This window comes from Cuculus canorus, chromosome 15 (genome assembly GCF_017976375.1).
Source record: "Cuculus canorus isolate bCucCan1 chromosome 15, bCucCan1.pri, whole genome shotgun sequence".
Lineage (NCBI taxonomy): Eukaryota > Metazoa > Chordata > Aves > Cuculiformes > Cuculidae > Cuculus > Cuculus canorus.
Genome location: NC_071415.1, coordinates 17028805 through 17043197, shown reverse-complemented (window position 1 = coordinate 17043197; position 14393 = coordinate 17028805). Strand labels below are relative to the sequence as shown.

The 14393-nt window shown below is 36.5% G+C and overlaps 1 protein-coding gene across 17 annotated transcripts in view; it reads right to left on the bottom strand.

Moving 5' to 3' along the window:
- Positions 1–14393, bottom strand: part of SNX29 (sorting nexin 29) — a 180823-nt gene that overhangs the window by 165186 nt on the left and 1244 nt on the right. For all 17 annotated transcript variants that reach the window (XM_054080294.1, XM_054080296.1, XM_054080299.1 and 14 more), the window contains exons 2-9: positions 9816–9880; positions 8912–8964; positions 7444–7568; positions 6482–6662; positions 5446–5516; positions 4376–4624; positions 2830–3199; positions 2034–2152 (exon numbers count right to left, since the gene is read on the bottom strand). In XM_054080294.1, the coding sequence (XP_053936269.1) occupies positions 2034–2152; positions 2830–3199; positions 4376–4624; positions 5446–5516; positions 6482–6662; positions 7444–7568; positions 8912–8964; positions 9816–9880 (1233 nt within the window). The remainder of the gene's footprint in view (positions 1–2033; positions 2153–2829; positions 3200–4375; positions 4625–5445; positions 5517–6481; positions 6663–7443; positions 7569–8911; positions 8965–9815; positions 9881–14393) is intronic.

The window sequence follows — 14393 nt, the reverse complement described above, 5'->3', positions numbered from 1 at the left end:
CTGTTATTGATCACCTCTCATAGTCTAAATATTGTATTCAAAACAGTTGAGATGAAGCAAGATGAAACAAGGGTCTTTGGTACCACCTTAATAAAAGCGAGCCCCCGTTACATTCTTTTTGTTGTCCTCTCTGATCATCTGTCTCCAGTATCAAGTCTTGGTTTGGTCTCCTGACTTCTGATTTAAACTATGAACCCTTAGCTCTAGCTTGCAATGCCTTGTGATGGTTGGCTGGCTAATAACTCCCACAGCTCCACTGCAAGCTCTCACTCCACACCCCCTCCCCTTAAACAGGAATGTTTTCTTGTATTCCAGGTTTCAATCTGTTGCAGTCAGCAAACCCTTATAAAACTATGGACTTTTTCAAACAGGTTCTGTATAAAATTCAAGAGAACATTATGCCACAAACTACTTAATGTTTTCCAAATCCATTCCCTCATAAACTGAAAACTGTAAGCGCGCAAGCAAAAAAAATAAAAATGTACTTCCCATATTTTTTGCACCACTATACATGTCTTAAAATACAGCAGAGGGCACCACAACATTATCTTATGATTCACATTATTTTTATCATGGAACTTACAGAACTGAATTAGTTTTTCACAAGCCTTCAATTAACAGTCCAGCTAAACTCTTGGCCCTTATAAGGTATACACAAAACCCCGAAATAGTTTACATTTAAAACATTATTTGAATGCCACTGAAAAGTTTCTGAGTGGTCAATGAAATGAGAATACATACCCAAGTTCTATGAAAACAATGTTCCATAAAGAGCTTACAAAAAGTTAACTTGTGGAAGAGGAGAGAGGTGGAAATCCTTTGTTTGGTTTAGGTGGCATGTCCTGGTTTCAGCTGGGGTAGAGCTAATATTCTCTCCGATAGCTGGTGTGTGCTGTGTTTTCGATTTGGGATGAAAATAACATTGCTAACACCCTGATGTTTTCAGTTGTTGGTACGTAGTCAAGGACTTCTCAGCTTCTCCTGCTGGCCTGCCAGCGGAAAGGCGGGGCTGCATGGGAAGCTGGGAAAGCACACAGCTGGAACTGCTCACCCTACATGGCCGAAGGGGTATTCCATCCCATACAATATCAGCTCAGCAGATAAACCGGGGGAGTGAGCCAGGGGGCAGCAACTGCTGCTCAGGGACAGGGTAGGCATTGGCCACTGGGTGCTGAGCAACCGTACTGTGCATTACTTGTTCTGTACATTCTACTATTATTATTCTCTCGTTTGCTGTCCTATTAAACCATCTCAACCCACGAGTTTTACTTTTTTTTTTTCCCATTCTCCTCCCAGTCCCACTGGGGCACGGCTGGCGAGTGAGCAGCTGCAGAGTGCTTAGCTGCTGGCTGCTCTTAAACCACGATATACCAATACAGATACCGGAAAAGTACCAGGTCTTCTTTTCCAACCTTTGACCATTTTCATTGCTCGCTTTAAGACCTTCTCCAAATGAACTTACCCTTGACACTTTCATTTCTGCGTGGCAGCACGAAGCGAGCTTCTACTGCAGAAGCACAGCACGGCTAACTCACTATCAGCTTGCGACTTATTAGAGTGGGTCTCCTACAGAAAATGACTTGAGGATACGAATAGATGAAAAACAGATATGAACCAGCAACTGGTGCTTGCAGCCCAGAAAGCCAATCCTCCCCTGCGCTGTGTAAAACAAAGCACAGCAGGCAGGTCAAGGGAGGTGATTTCCCCGTCTGTTTCGCTTTTGCGAGACCCCACCTTCAGTACTGCATCCAGCTTTGGACTACGCAGCACAGGAAAGACATGTGGGAGTGGTCGAGAGGAGGGCCACAAAAGTGAACAGAGCGATGAAACACCTCTCCTACAGAGAAAGGCTGAGAGAGTTGGGTTTTTTCAGCCTAGAGAAGAGGAAGCTTCTAGAATAAATTTTAACTGAACCTCCCTTCCCATTGTGCAATATCTCTTACGTCCTTACAATCCCATTATTTCTTACCATTGTCCGATGCTAGAAATTCTATTACAAAGTTTGGTAACACTTGGTAAATTAAAATACTCACCGGTTTGGGAATAAGAGCCAACAGTACTGACAGGAAACAGAACATCCGAGTCATCATTCAGGACCTGTAGAGGAGTCCAACCGCATATCTGAGAACTGCACGTGCCTATTTCATGAGACCTATATTTAAAGCAAACAAACAAAACCTATTTATACAGTCAACATTCATGTTCACAAGACCTGTATTTCTTTCAGAGATACAGTTTTTCTTTTTTGCAGTGTATTTCAATCTGTCTGCCAATTTCTTTGTTCAGACACACATAAATTCACTAAACATCAGCCCATTCCGAAGCAGATGAGACAAGCAGTGCTCACCACTTTTCCTCCAAAGGGATTTCTGTGTCAGAAATAAAGAGGGCATATTAGAACCTAAAACACTTTTTTCTCTCTCATTTCGTCTTGTCTTGTTTAACTATCTGCTCTGATGATAACAGGCTTACTCTGTTCAAAATTTGTGGGTTTACTGTGAAGCCAAGATAGAGCTGATGATATACGACTAATAAGGAAACTTGAAATAGGTCCAAAGTATAGCCTGGATGTATCAATGCAACAATTTCAACAATGGAGAACTTCAAGGAGAGAAATCACAAAATTTGGGTTTCCATTGGAACTTAGAAGCAAAACTCATCACCACAGTGGTCTAAATGGTTTAAAGATAGGAAATTAATTAAAAAAAAAAGTAATAAAAAAGAGAAAACCTATAGCTCAGTTAGTTGGAGAATTTTGCAACACATGAAGGAAGGAAGGAACAGGGGAAGCATGGAAAATTTACCACTGGCTCCTACAACATTACTTACTTTCCAGAAACTTCCGTTTCACCTTCTGTGCCTTTATTTCCCAACATTTTTCCATATAGTTCATCTTCATCTGCATCTTCGTCATCAATGCTCTTCACATCTAGTTTCTGGTATTCATACTCTCCATTCATGAATACTGAATCACTCTTCCATGAATGGTTACTTCCATTTCCGTTCAAATTTTTTCCAAGAGCGCTGTCAGATGAGGGCAATACAAATACTGAAGATCTCTCCACACTCCCGTCTGAACTTTCTCCTGTAATCAGAGTCTTTGTGGCATCCCCCAAATTTTGATCATCATCTTCTTCATCAAATGAGATAATATTTGTCACTCTCTTCTTCTTTTTTCGATCCTTTTTACATTTCAAATCTAGTAGCAACAGAAAGGTTTACATAGTTTAGAAAAAGAGAAACAATGTAATATACTTATGTCTCAAATGAACTCATGTATTAAATGAGTTTAGGAAAGAAAAACTTAGATTAACAAAGCATCATCTTTCCATACACAAGTATTTAAATTTTTAACTACCTTCTTTTTATTTATGCCTTAGATAATTCAAATTTCGGAAGGTATTTTGGAGGTGCATTAACGTTCAACAGAATTATAAAATTAAACTTTAAATAAGAAGTTAGCCTTCCCATCACTTTCTCCCATGGAATATGGCTAGTATACATTGCATAGTGTAGAGTGTATATGTGTATACACAACAGACAAAACATGGAAGACTTCTAGGGAGAAAAAGTTAAAAATAACAAACTCACAACACAAAATCCACAACTTGCAATTTAGTTTTGTCTACATTCTGGATATTGAGCAGTCACTTTACAGAAAAAGAAATTAAAAACTTGCTCTCTCCCTCAGCTAATTAGCACTTAGATCTAGAAATACACTGAAATCCCCTCCAATTACATCACACCTATGCTGTGACAGAACTTATTTTTTAATTATTACCTAGTCTCACTGATTTTGATGTGCACTTGAGGCTAAATGATCTTGCAAAGTTGCAGCATTCTAAGAAATATCAGACATTTACTCACCAAGACAACTCACACTGGGACTAAACTGTTTGGTTTAATCCAAATCCAGCTGTTACATTCCCAAAAAAAACATTCATTTACTTTTAAGAGGATGTTAAAACTTATTCTGAATGCAAGTAGAATTCCGGCAAAGACATAGACTTTAATGAAAACATCTGACTTGCTCTAACATTCACCATAAAATAGCACTGAAGCAAACCCGATACTTTTAAAGTGACAGTTTATTATAAGTTATACATTATATGTCCTGTAAATGCATGTACTGGACACGTAACCTGCATTATCACGCGCAGCATAAGGCCAATTATTCTGTTACCTCATCTTGTAAAAAGAGTATTTCTAAAGTTTTTCAAACATTTTAATTCATACTGAAATAGTTTATACTTGTAGTGCACTTATTTTAAAGTTTTCTGTTCCATAATAGTGCCTTAAATTTCACTGATGAAGTTAAACACACTTGACTATTTTATAATATTCTGAAAGACACTAACATGGCAAAAATGCTTACCAGCATTTAGGTTCTTGGAAAGAACAGGAAGTGGGTCAGTTTCTTGATCAGGTTTTATTAGAATTGAGACAGCAGATGACGCAGTTATCTCTCTAAGAAGACTGCTAACACCCTGAGTGGATTCTTTCAACAATGAAGTTACATTTTGCGTTGATTCCTTTAATAAATCCGACACGGTGGGTGTACATTTGCTCTGCCCATTTAAATCCTTGTTATCAATGTTGATTGCAAAAAGAATGGAGTTCAGACCTTCAGATAAAAGAAAGGGAGGAAAAAAAAAAAAGACCAAAACCCACTATATACTTTGCAAAACTTGCAAAGATAGAACCTAAGTATTAGCAAATCTATGACATAAAACATTTTTCTAAAAAGATTTCCCACAATTTTCTATGCATGAGTTCTTATTCTTCCATGTACCCTTTGTTCTTTTTTTGACATTACTGAAGCTGATGCAATCAGTTCTGAATTTATCCTGACGGCTGTTGAGCTGCAGATGAAATAAGTGGTAAGTACTGTGAACTCATTTATTTACAAACTTTTATTTAAACCCATTTCACTGCAACTTTAGTATTTGCTGGGTCCTATATTCTATTAAAAAAAAACACTCCCGTGAACCCTCTCTTGCAGAACAAAGTGTGTGACCACTTACCCTAGAAACATAAAGTATCTGTTATCATCCCTCATTCTAACTCTCCTTCCATGTATTTAATTATAATTGAAGTCTTACTATAGAAGTCTATCATTGCTCGTTTCTAGTCAGGAATAACTCTTTTTGGTTTCTCTAAACTGAACTATTCTTTAAGAAAAGTGAGCCTTGACTGATAAAAGAGTCAGAAATCAAACATGAAAAACTTGAACTGTAGGAAGGCCAAATACAGTGTTTAAACAGTTCATCGATTCATAGCATAAATTGGCATAATACCGTGACGATTCAACCTGAACGTACACCTGAGACACATTCTCCACATAAATGGAGTGTGTCAGAAAAGCTCCTCACAACAAGAAACAGATGTAACATCCCAAAATGGCATCGTTTTCCAAGAACAGCAGCATTTAAGAGAAAGTCTTACCAGCTGCCATCGTAGGGATCATACTAGAACGCTCCTCATCCATCATAAAAGACCAGTCTTCATAGAAGACACTATAATTTGAAAGGGGGGAAAAATTTAAAAGGAATACACAATCCTATATTAACATATATTCCACTTCTAAAAGGCATGATATTATTTTATCTTAAGTTTTAGCTCTGCAGCTTTTATAGGGGGAAAAAAGCCTTTCAAGGGCAAGGAGGTTCATTTTACATTAGCAGTCACAATGTTTCTGTATACCTATTGCTATACCACATATATAAGTTCTTAAATAACTACAGTTGACCATAATTACCAAATCATTTTATAAAAAAATCAGAATGTATGAATGCAAACAAAAAGGTCCACTCCATCATGAGCAACCTCACCCAGTCAAAGGTGTCCCTGCCCACAGCAGGGGGGCTGGCCTAGACCATACTGACCATCTCAATTATCCTAAATAGTTAAGGTCAACTAGGAATTTGGATCTAAAGATAAAATTTCACTGCAAACACATGAATTTAGTTGTTCTAAACCTGGTGCATTTTAGTAGCAGGACACTGTATATTTATTATCATCGTTCAATTAAAGCTGGAGCTTTGCAATTACAGACGAGCATCTCCAGTAAGGCAACTGCCACTGATGAACTGATAAGACCAAGGATGCAACTGTGTACTGTTTCAGTGGAATGAGAGGGACACCTCAGAGCACAGTGTCATGGTCACAGTGGGAAAAACTGCTGGAAGAATACGGAAGGGAGTTAGGAAAGAGTATGGAAATGAGGATAGAAGCATATATTCTCACATGCTAGAACGAAGCCCGTTTCAGGCTCATGTTACAGACAAAAGCCTCTATCTTAACTGCTGCCAAAACTTCAAAAATTAACAAAAGTATGAGGTTGAGTGGCTTCACTAGCACGGCAATTAATATGGGGTATTATTACAGCCGTGTTTTTTAGTTGGCTTGTTGTTTCTTTTTTAATGTCAGTACTTCATTTGTCAGTACAACTCCTGCTTTACATATGTATCAAATACAATACCTGAGTCGATTCTTATCTGCAAGCAGCATATGAACATATCTTTCCAGAGAATGTTCATTTAATGCACAGCGCAACCAAGCCCGGCCTCTACCAATATCTGTCATAATTGTCTTCAGAGAGTAAAACCGCTGCAGTTCATGTTTATTCAGAACTTCTTTCACATAGTACCAAAACACTGGCTCTGGAATAAAAAAAAAAGTAAAAATAAAAATTAAAAAAAAAAAAATCCATCAAAAAAACACTACGCTACTGCAGGAATAACCCAGAGCTTGCCTAAATCAAACAAATGTGCAATCCACAGGAACCACTGAATTGACAATGCAAAACCAAAGGTGTATTTTGCTGAACTAGAACCTCATAGGCACGCCACTGAACATATATTCAACATCACATGTTCTACTCCTTTGGCTTCAATTTATTTGATCTGCATCTCAAAACTAAAATGTGTGTATATGTAAAAAAAGTATTCCTTAAAATGCCAGGGAACAAAAATAAAGGGATCTTTTCTTTAAATGTAGAGAAAGTAACAAAACACAGCCCAACCAAAGTAAGTAACATCAATACTCAGAAATTCAACATTTCTGAAGCAATAGAATATGGCAGTTAAAGTACAGAGTAAGACAAGATTAATAATGAAAATGCAGTAAAAACTTAACAGCACAATCACACAATGCTTATCCCTACTAGAATTAAAAAAAAACTTGCCAATGATATTATTCATGATGTAACCGTAGGAAGTGCAGATTTCATAACATCGCAGTTTCTTGAGAACTTTGGCATGAAAGTTAAACCAGACTTAAGAAAGCAATAACCATTTTCACTGCTGAACAACAGCCCAACTATTAAGCATCCTACTAACAGCCTGCAATTTAGCACATTACTTAAAACTTCCATTAGAAATTACATGGCTTGCTTGCAGTTATCAAGTGTTTAAAATAGAACAGTTACAACTAACAAATTACCTGTTTCAGTTTTACTGGAGAAACCTGCTGCCTGTTTGATCGCTGCTGCTGTTAATGCCAATCCTCGGCTCCTCCTCAGCCCATGCTGTAACACAGCTTCAAACTGAGCACACAAACAAGTGACTCTGCAATGGAATTTTTAAAGAAGTTATTTGAAAAGAACAAGCCTCTGTGTTTCTACAGAGCAGGTTCATTCTAAATCCTGGACTAGACAAGGTAAAGGTGAACCATTATATGTAGCGAAAGAGCCCTCGTATGCACTAATCTCATTATTTGCAAACAGTATAATCTACTTACACTCCCAGTCTCATCATGACTATCCAAAGCTGGAACACAAACTACATTTCCAAAGAACCGGCAATCAATTTGAGAAATCATCTGCACCTGCTATAGTGGTTCTCAGGCAATATTTCTGCATCAGAATACTTACTTTTCATGTAATGCAAATACATTTTCATCATTATACTTTGTACTACACATGCAATGAATGATTTTCTGAAAATATGCTCTAACTTCTTATATAATTAATAGACAGTTTTGTTAATTTGTACTAGTAGATTATAATTCAAGTGTATGAAATCAATTAAACATAAATTTTAATGTCCTTTAAAAAATCCTACATAAAGGAAAACTGAAAAAGAAAATTTTCTGGGGATGTGTTGAATCTTCAGGCTTTTATGTTTTTCTCAGTAATACTACTTATAAATGCCCTGATTTTCTTTTTAAACACAAAACAGTTAATAAACAAATTTTCACATGGGTAGAAACATTATAAAACCAGCAAAATTTTGAAATTCAGCCTATGAAAGAAAGGAATATTATTGTAACCTACAGGGAATAGTAAGACTTACTGTGTAACACATGAATGAAATCTGTTTGTTTGAAAGCTTATTTTTCTGTAAGTTTTATGCCATTAAATAAACTATGCTCAAAACTTAAGCTTTAAGAAAGTTCTCACCACGCTAGTTCAACAGAACACTTATTTCTCTAAGGCTGCTGAAGCAGCCAAGGGCAGGACAGAAGTAGCAGTAGCCAGGCAGGTTTAAGCTGCCATGGGGTAGAGTTAGCCTGGGATTTTGCACACAGGTAACGCACGGGAGCTGCCCCTCAAAGCAGATGGGTTTGCCCTCTAATTCCTAGTTGCTTCTTCCTCCTCTTCTGTACTTCCCATTGCGATCTTCCCCTCCTTGCAGCAACTCTTGCATTCACCAGATGTGTTACTGACTTAACTCGTTAAAATGGCAGAGGGTCATCCTTTCACATTATTTCTTCTTTTATTAAAGTAAATCAGAGGGGACTGGATAATCACCAAGCCTTGCTTAAGATGAAGGTGGAAGGGAGAATTACTGAAGTCAGTCAGTTTTGGGGTAAACAAGAAGAACTGGGTTTTTTTCAGTATGTCAAGTATTTTGTGCCATACGTTTTACGTCATTATGATACATAATCTAAGTTTCTTAGACTATTTTACCTGCTATCAGAGTCTGAAGCAATTTCTTTTCTTCCTCCAAACCGTATTTGACACTGCAATAAACAGATTTTAAGAAATTTTTGTTTCTTAAAATATTCTGAAATGTTTCCATTTAAGAAACAAAGTCATAACAAAAAAAGGAAGCAGCACAAAATAAAGCATTGGCAAATACAGCCTGAAACCAAAAAGTGCTTTACAGCACCATGTTCTACAGGCTGCTCTTACAGTTCAACTGTATTCTTGCTAGCCAGAGCAACACACCTGCAGGTTCTTCAATACATTTAAAATTGAGAAAAATTACTACTTTTGAGTTTTAAATGTATGCCTACAAAAACGAACACTGCTCCTATTCAGCTTAGTGCTACAATTACAGAAGACTCATTCTTTATGAAACACATCATTGGTTTACTTTTGAGGTATTATGTATCCCAAGCTCTCCTAAATCGAATCCAGCCTATGAAATTTTACTTGCTGAACCTCATGCTAATGCAACATACATACATAAATAAATCCCATCTTTACCTGTTTTAACCACTCACTAAAATAATAGCATAAAGAAAAAAAGCTGCTACTGTAACATGTTTACCACTTTAGACTCTGCAGTACATTAAAATTTAGTTCAGTCATATAAGTATAAATGTACTTATAATATGTACTCTATCTCTATATTATATGTATTTATTATATATATAAATATTACAAATAAAATCTGTTACGACTAAGAATTTTAAACAAATACTGCATAACAGTTGTTTGTTAGCAGACACAAAAACTCAGTAGTACTGTGTGAAAGACAAGATTTCTTCTGGTCTGGTAAAAAGAAGAAAAAAGGACGAAGATAGTTCCTGCCAGTACTGACAACTCAGTGAAAGTGCACAGTAGAAATACATATTGGATTTCTCACCTGTTTAACTGCATCCAATAGACGCTCTAAAAGAAACTGTCTTTTAGTGTCATTGTTTTGTGAGCCTGAAATTAAAAAAAAAATATTCTAGAATAAATGAACTTTTAGGAAAAACACATTCAGGCCAACATCAGGGCTCTGAAAACTTTCTTCCCATGCCAATTATTCCACTAAATTTATTAACACTAATTTCTTCAAGTGAAACTATGCAGTAAAAGCCTGTGGTTTCAGATTTCAAGCAGACCAATATATACAAAGGCTGTTTGAAATATCACCAAGAGCCTTAAGTAAGATTTTTGTTTCATGATATAAGGTATATTGCAGCAATACCCAATATATTCATTGTACAATTACAGACAATCAGGACAGCTTGTCCCAGCTCCTTAGCACAACCACCTCTGGGGCCACGCTGCAAGCTCGAATTGATCCAGTTTGAAGAGCTTGCCTTTTTTTTTTCCTTTAAACTTTTGCTTTGGTTGGATGAGGTGTATGATGGAGCTCACACTCAAGCCCATAAATGTCCATACTGGAACAGCCACCAGCGTAGTATATCATCATAGCACAAGAAATGAATGGAAGATGAGAAAGAGCAGGAATATCTTCTTACTGTCAAACAACCTTACTGCAGAAAGTCAGGTGAACAGAGAGAAATTGTTACAATAGATTCCTTAAAATTTAACTACCAGCATAGTTCTCCCTAGTTAACACGACAAAGTCTAGTTTGTTACTACACAAGCAACTACAGGAAACAATCTTTAACTTCTCAATCATTTCAATAACAAAGAGCATAATACTTTGCTTGTCAGAACATCCTTTGTAAAATCGATTGTCTAATTAACTTATGTCACCTCTATCATGACCTTATCATTTAAGGTCACCTCCATTCTGACCTTAAATTCAAAATGGCCTTCAAAAACCTCTGTGACCCTTCTGCAATTAAAGTCAATGTATTCTTTTCCTCTCAAAGAACACAACTAATAAGACGCATAGACAGGAAGTCAGTTATCAAAACTCTGCCTAAGCCAGTTCCTCCAGACACTGAAAAACACCACACATGACAGAATAAGCCTTCTAGTAAACAGAGATGTCAAAGATATGTCTCCTTCACCACCCAACACTGCGAGGTGCCGATCCAAGAATTTCCTACCTACACAATCCCATTCCAAGTAGTTTGCTCCTAAACCAGCAGGAGACAGAATTTGTCCTACTGAAATTATTCTGCCTTTATTTCATTTCAAATATGTGACTAAGAAAAGAAGAAAAAACCCTCCGTAAGCCTACAATACACAAAGACAGAAATCAGCAATCAACACAAAAAACGTGCAAATACAGCTGCTGGCTAAGCTTCACGTTACTTACTTCAGCTGATTGCAGTGGATTTTCAAGAAGTTACACTTCCCATTTTGAACTCTGACTCCAACTGTGCAGACATGTGATGTACGAGGTTGAATTTAGTTCTGTTAACCAAATACTCCAACGTGTGCAAACTCAGGTGGAGATGCAAACAACATTCAACACTATTAAAGGAAACAAATCCTATACCAAGTAGGTTTTATTATAACTTCCAAACAACTATGCCAGTTATGCCACTGTGAAGACAAGGTTGAATTTATACAATTCCTAGTACCTCACCTCATGCTCCTTCACAGATCACAATTTCATTCAATTATATTCAGTGCTCTTACCATGCACGCATTGCCAAAAGACACATGCCTGTGCATCTAAATGCCTTATAAAAATCACATAACTGTAAAATAAAGAAATCAATTAAACCCCAACTTTTACTACAGTCCCTCATGCACAATAATACTGAATAAACACAAACCTGCAGATCTCTCTAGCATTTCAAAACTCAATACTTCTATGGTCTTCTGCTGCCCACACGCCTGTGACAATAGGCACAATGCAACGTTTCTTTTTATATGAACAGTTTGACACTACTTCAGAACAAATGCATGTAATTAATAATTTCATCACATGAAAAACACCTATCAAATGAGGATAATAAATACACGGGTTAAGTTTGTCTTCCAAATGCAGTACGTGTTAGTTTTTAAATTCACATCTCTGTGGCATCTTTGTATCTAATGGGTAACACAGAAATGGTTTGCAACTAGGAATCAGACTGTGAACCATATAAAAAAATGCATAAATACAAAAAACCTACAAATGATTACTATGGTAATTGCTGTTCTAAAGCATGTGATAGCAAACAGCCTTAAATTTACACAGGCTGAGCACAGTGTAATGTAGATTGTATCTTTATTTTACTTGTAAATTTGTAGTAATAACTACGACTATACGTGATTACAGCCAATAATTTCCACAAGCAGTTCAGATTACTACACCATGACCAGGGTTATGAGGCCACATAAGCTTTATATTGAGGGCTGGCCGAGGTTTTTGTTCAACACGTGTCTTCAGAATTCTTTTATTGCTGTGCTTAACACAAAATTTTACAGGTAGAAGAAGAAGAATATTCACAAAATCTAACATTTTTTAAAATCTGAAAGATTAAGTTGCGTGTTTCTTCAAGCAGCAGATATATTTTTTTGTAATAAGCTTAGAAAATGTAGTATGATTTAGTAATGTTCTTGTTTCAAGAAGATGGAAGGTAAAAATAAATATCTACCAACTCCATTTAAGATTCTGCTCTTTAATGGTCTTTATGTTCTACACTAAATCTTAAAAAAAAAAAAAACCCAGCATATTTTCAGATAAGAGCAGTAATTAAGTGTGATCAGCTCTAGCTGATTTACAGACTAAAGGTATATCACAAACTGACCAAAATACTGTTCTACTGATTCAAAAGAGTGGTAAAAACTGCAGTAACACACGCATGAACACAAAACATAGAATGCATAAAAACAACATTACACAATAAAAAGCTATATTTAGACTACTGCAATAAAAAAAAGGAAGTTTATACATGAGCCCAAAAATAATTGTGAAAACATAAGTATAACATTGCAAAAACTAAGAAACCTCAAATAGACTCCTCCCATCAACATCTACTCAGTCAAAAAAGGTTAAAAATAGGGTTGGGTACTGCACCTGCCTCTGTGACCCTGGTCGGTTTTCATTGCTCAGGGTCATACTTTCCTAATTTTAAAGTAAACTTCTCTTCATACCCTGACAGAAATATCTACACCTACAGCAGAACAAAACAGAGCATGCAAATGAAGGAATGCAGGATTTTCTCCAAATTCCTTCTAGGCACAGCTCCCTTCAGCACCACATGTAGCATACATGTTAAAATAAAGTAAATCTCAGATGGCTCTTACACACTCCTTGAAGTCTTGCATGCAAAACTTCAGAGTGTAATTCCTCTTGCTTGCTCTAGTACCAGTTCTGAGGGTACCATTTTAAGATAAAAAACACACAGACCTAATTTAAACACCACCTTGTATCACATTATTATGATTCTACTGCCTCATCCTGAATTAGTCATGTTTTTGTGTTCTGAACATTGAATGGTTTTGTCATTAAACAAGTTATGACACTCCTAAATCTTGATACATAAAACCAATACCCTTGTGTTACTTTAAAGTTTAGCCTATTCAACACTGTCCAATAAAATATGAGTACGTAATTAGTAAGGAGCATTAGTAATATTAAAGTAATACTCAAAACAACAGGAAGTTACCTTCACATACACTAGAAATACACTGCAGCTAAAAAAATATGCATTAAAAATAATTACAGACATCGTCGAAGGAACTTCTTCCACCTCTATTTTAGTGACAGCACTTTTAAAGTCTAAAGTTGGCCAGGAAAGTAAATGTAGACAGTACTGTTGCAGCCGCTTAAAAAAAACCAAAACATATTTAAATACTATGTTAGCTATATCCTTCACCTGAAACAAGCATGATTAAGACACACATTTCTCTGTCCTGATCTGTTCCACTTACATTGTTCTAGAAAATTACCTTTCAGTATTAAGGAGCAGTAATGTTCAGCATAGTGCAAAATTAGTGTTCATTATCTTGCTGTCTAATCAAAGTGTTTGGAAAAGTCACAGAGGCCTTGGCAAGGGCCACAGTGAGCCATGGAACTGAACTACTAGCCTTAATGACACCTTAGGTGGCATTCCAAGTAGTTATATGTTTTCTCTCCTCATAAACCTGTATGTCTTTACTGGGTTAAAAAAAATAGATATATACACACTAAAGGTATTAAAAATAACTACACGGTGAGGCTTTATGCCACAAGAGGTGCCACCTTGCCTTCTGAGTCTCAGAATTCAAATAGACCTCCCAAAGACAAGTTGCGTAGGAAGATTTAGGCTCTCATTTGCACAAACTTGCACAAGGTTAGTCCCAGCCTGAACGCATCATTGAAGGGCTGGGGTTTTCCATCTCAAAGTGCTGACTCTTAAAAAACTCAGAATTAGGATTTAGTCTACGTTGTATCAAGATCTGAGACATGTGAGAAACTTTCATTTCCCACGGTTTGAAAGATTTGACTGTTACTTGCATTTTTCACAATGCTAATTCAGTTTTCCCCAAAATAACCCTTTTTTCCCCCCTCATCTCTTCTTGCATAAAAATCTTTTGTTTTCTACTTACCACAAAGGTG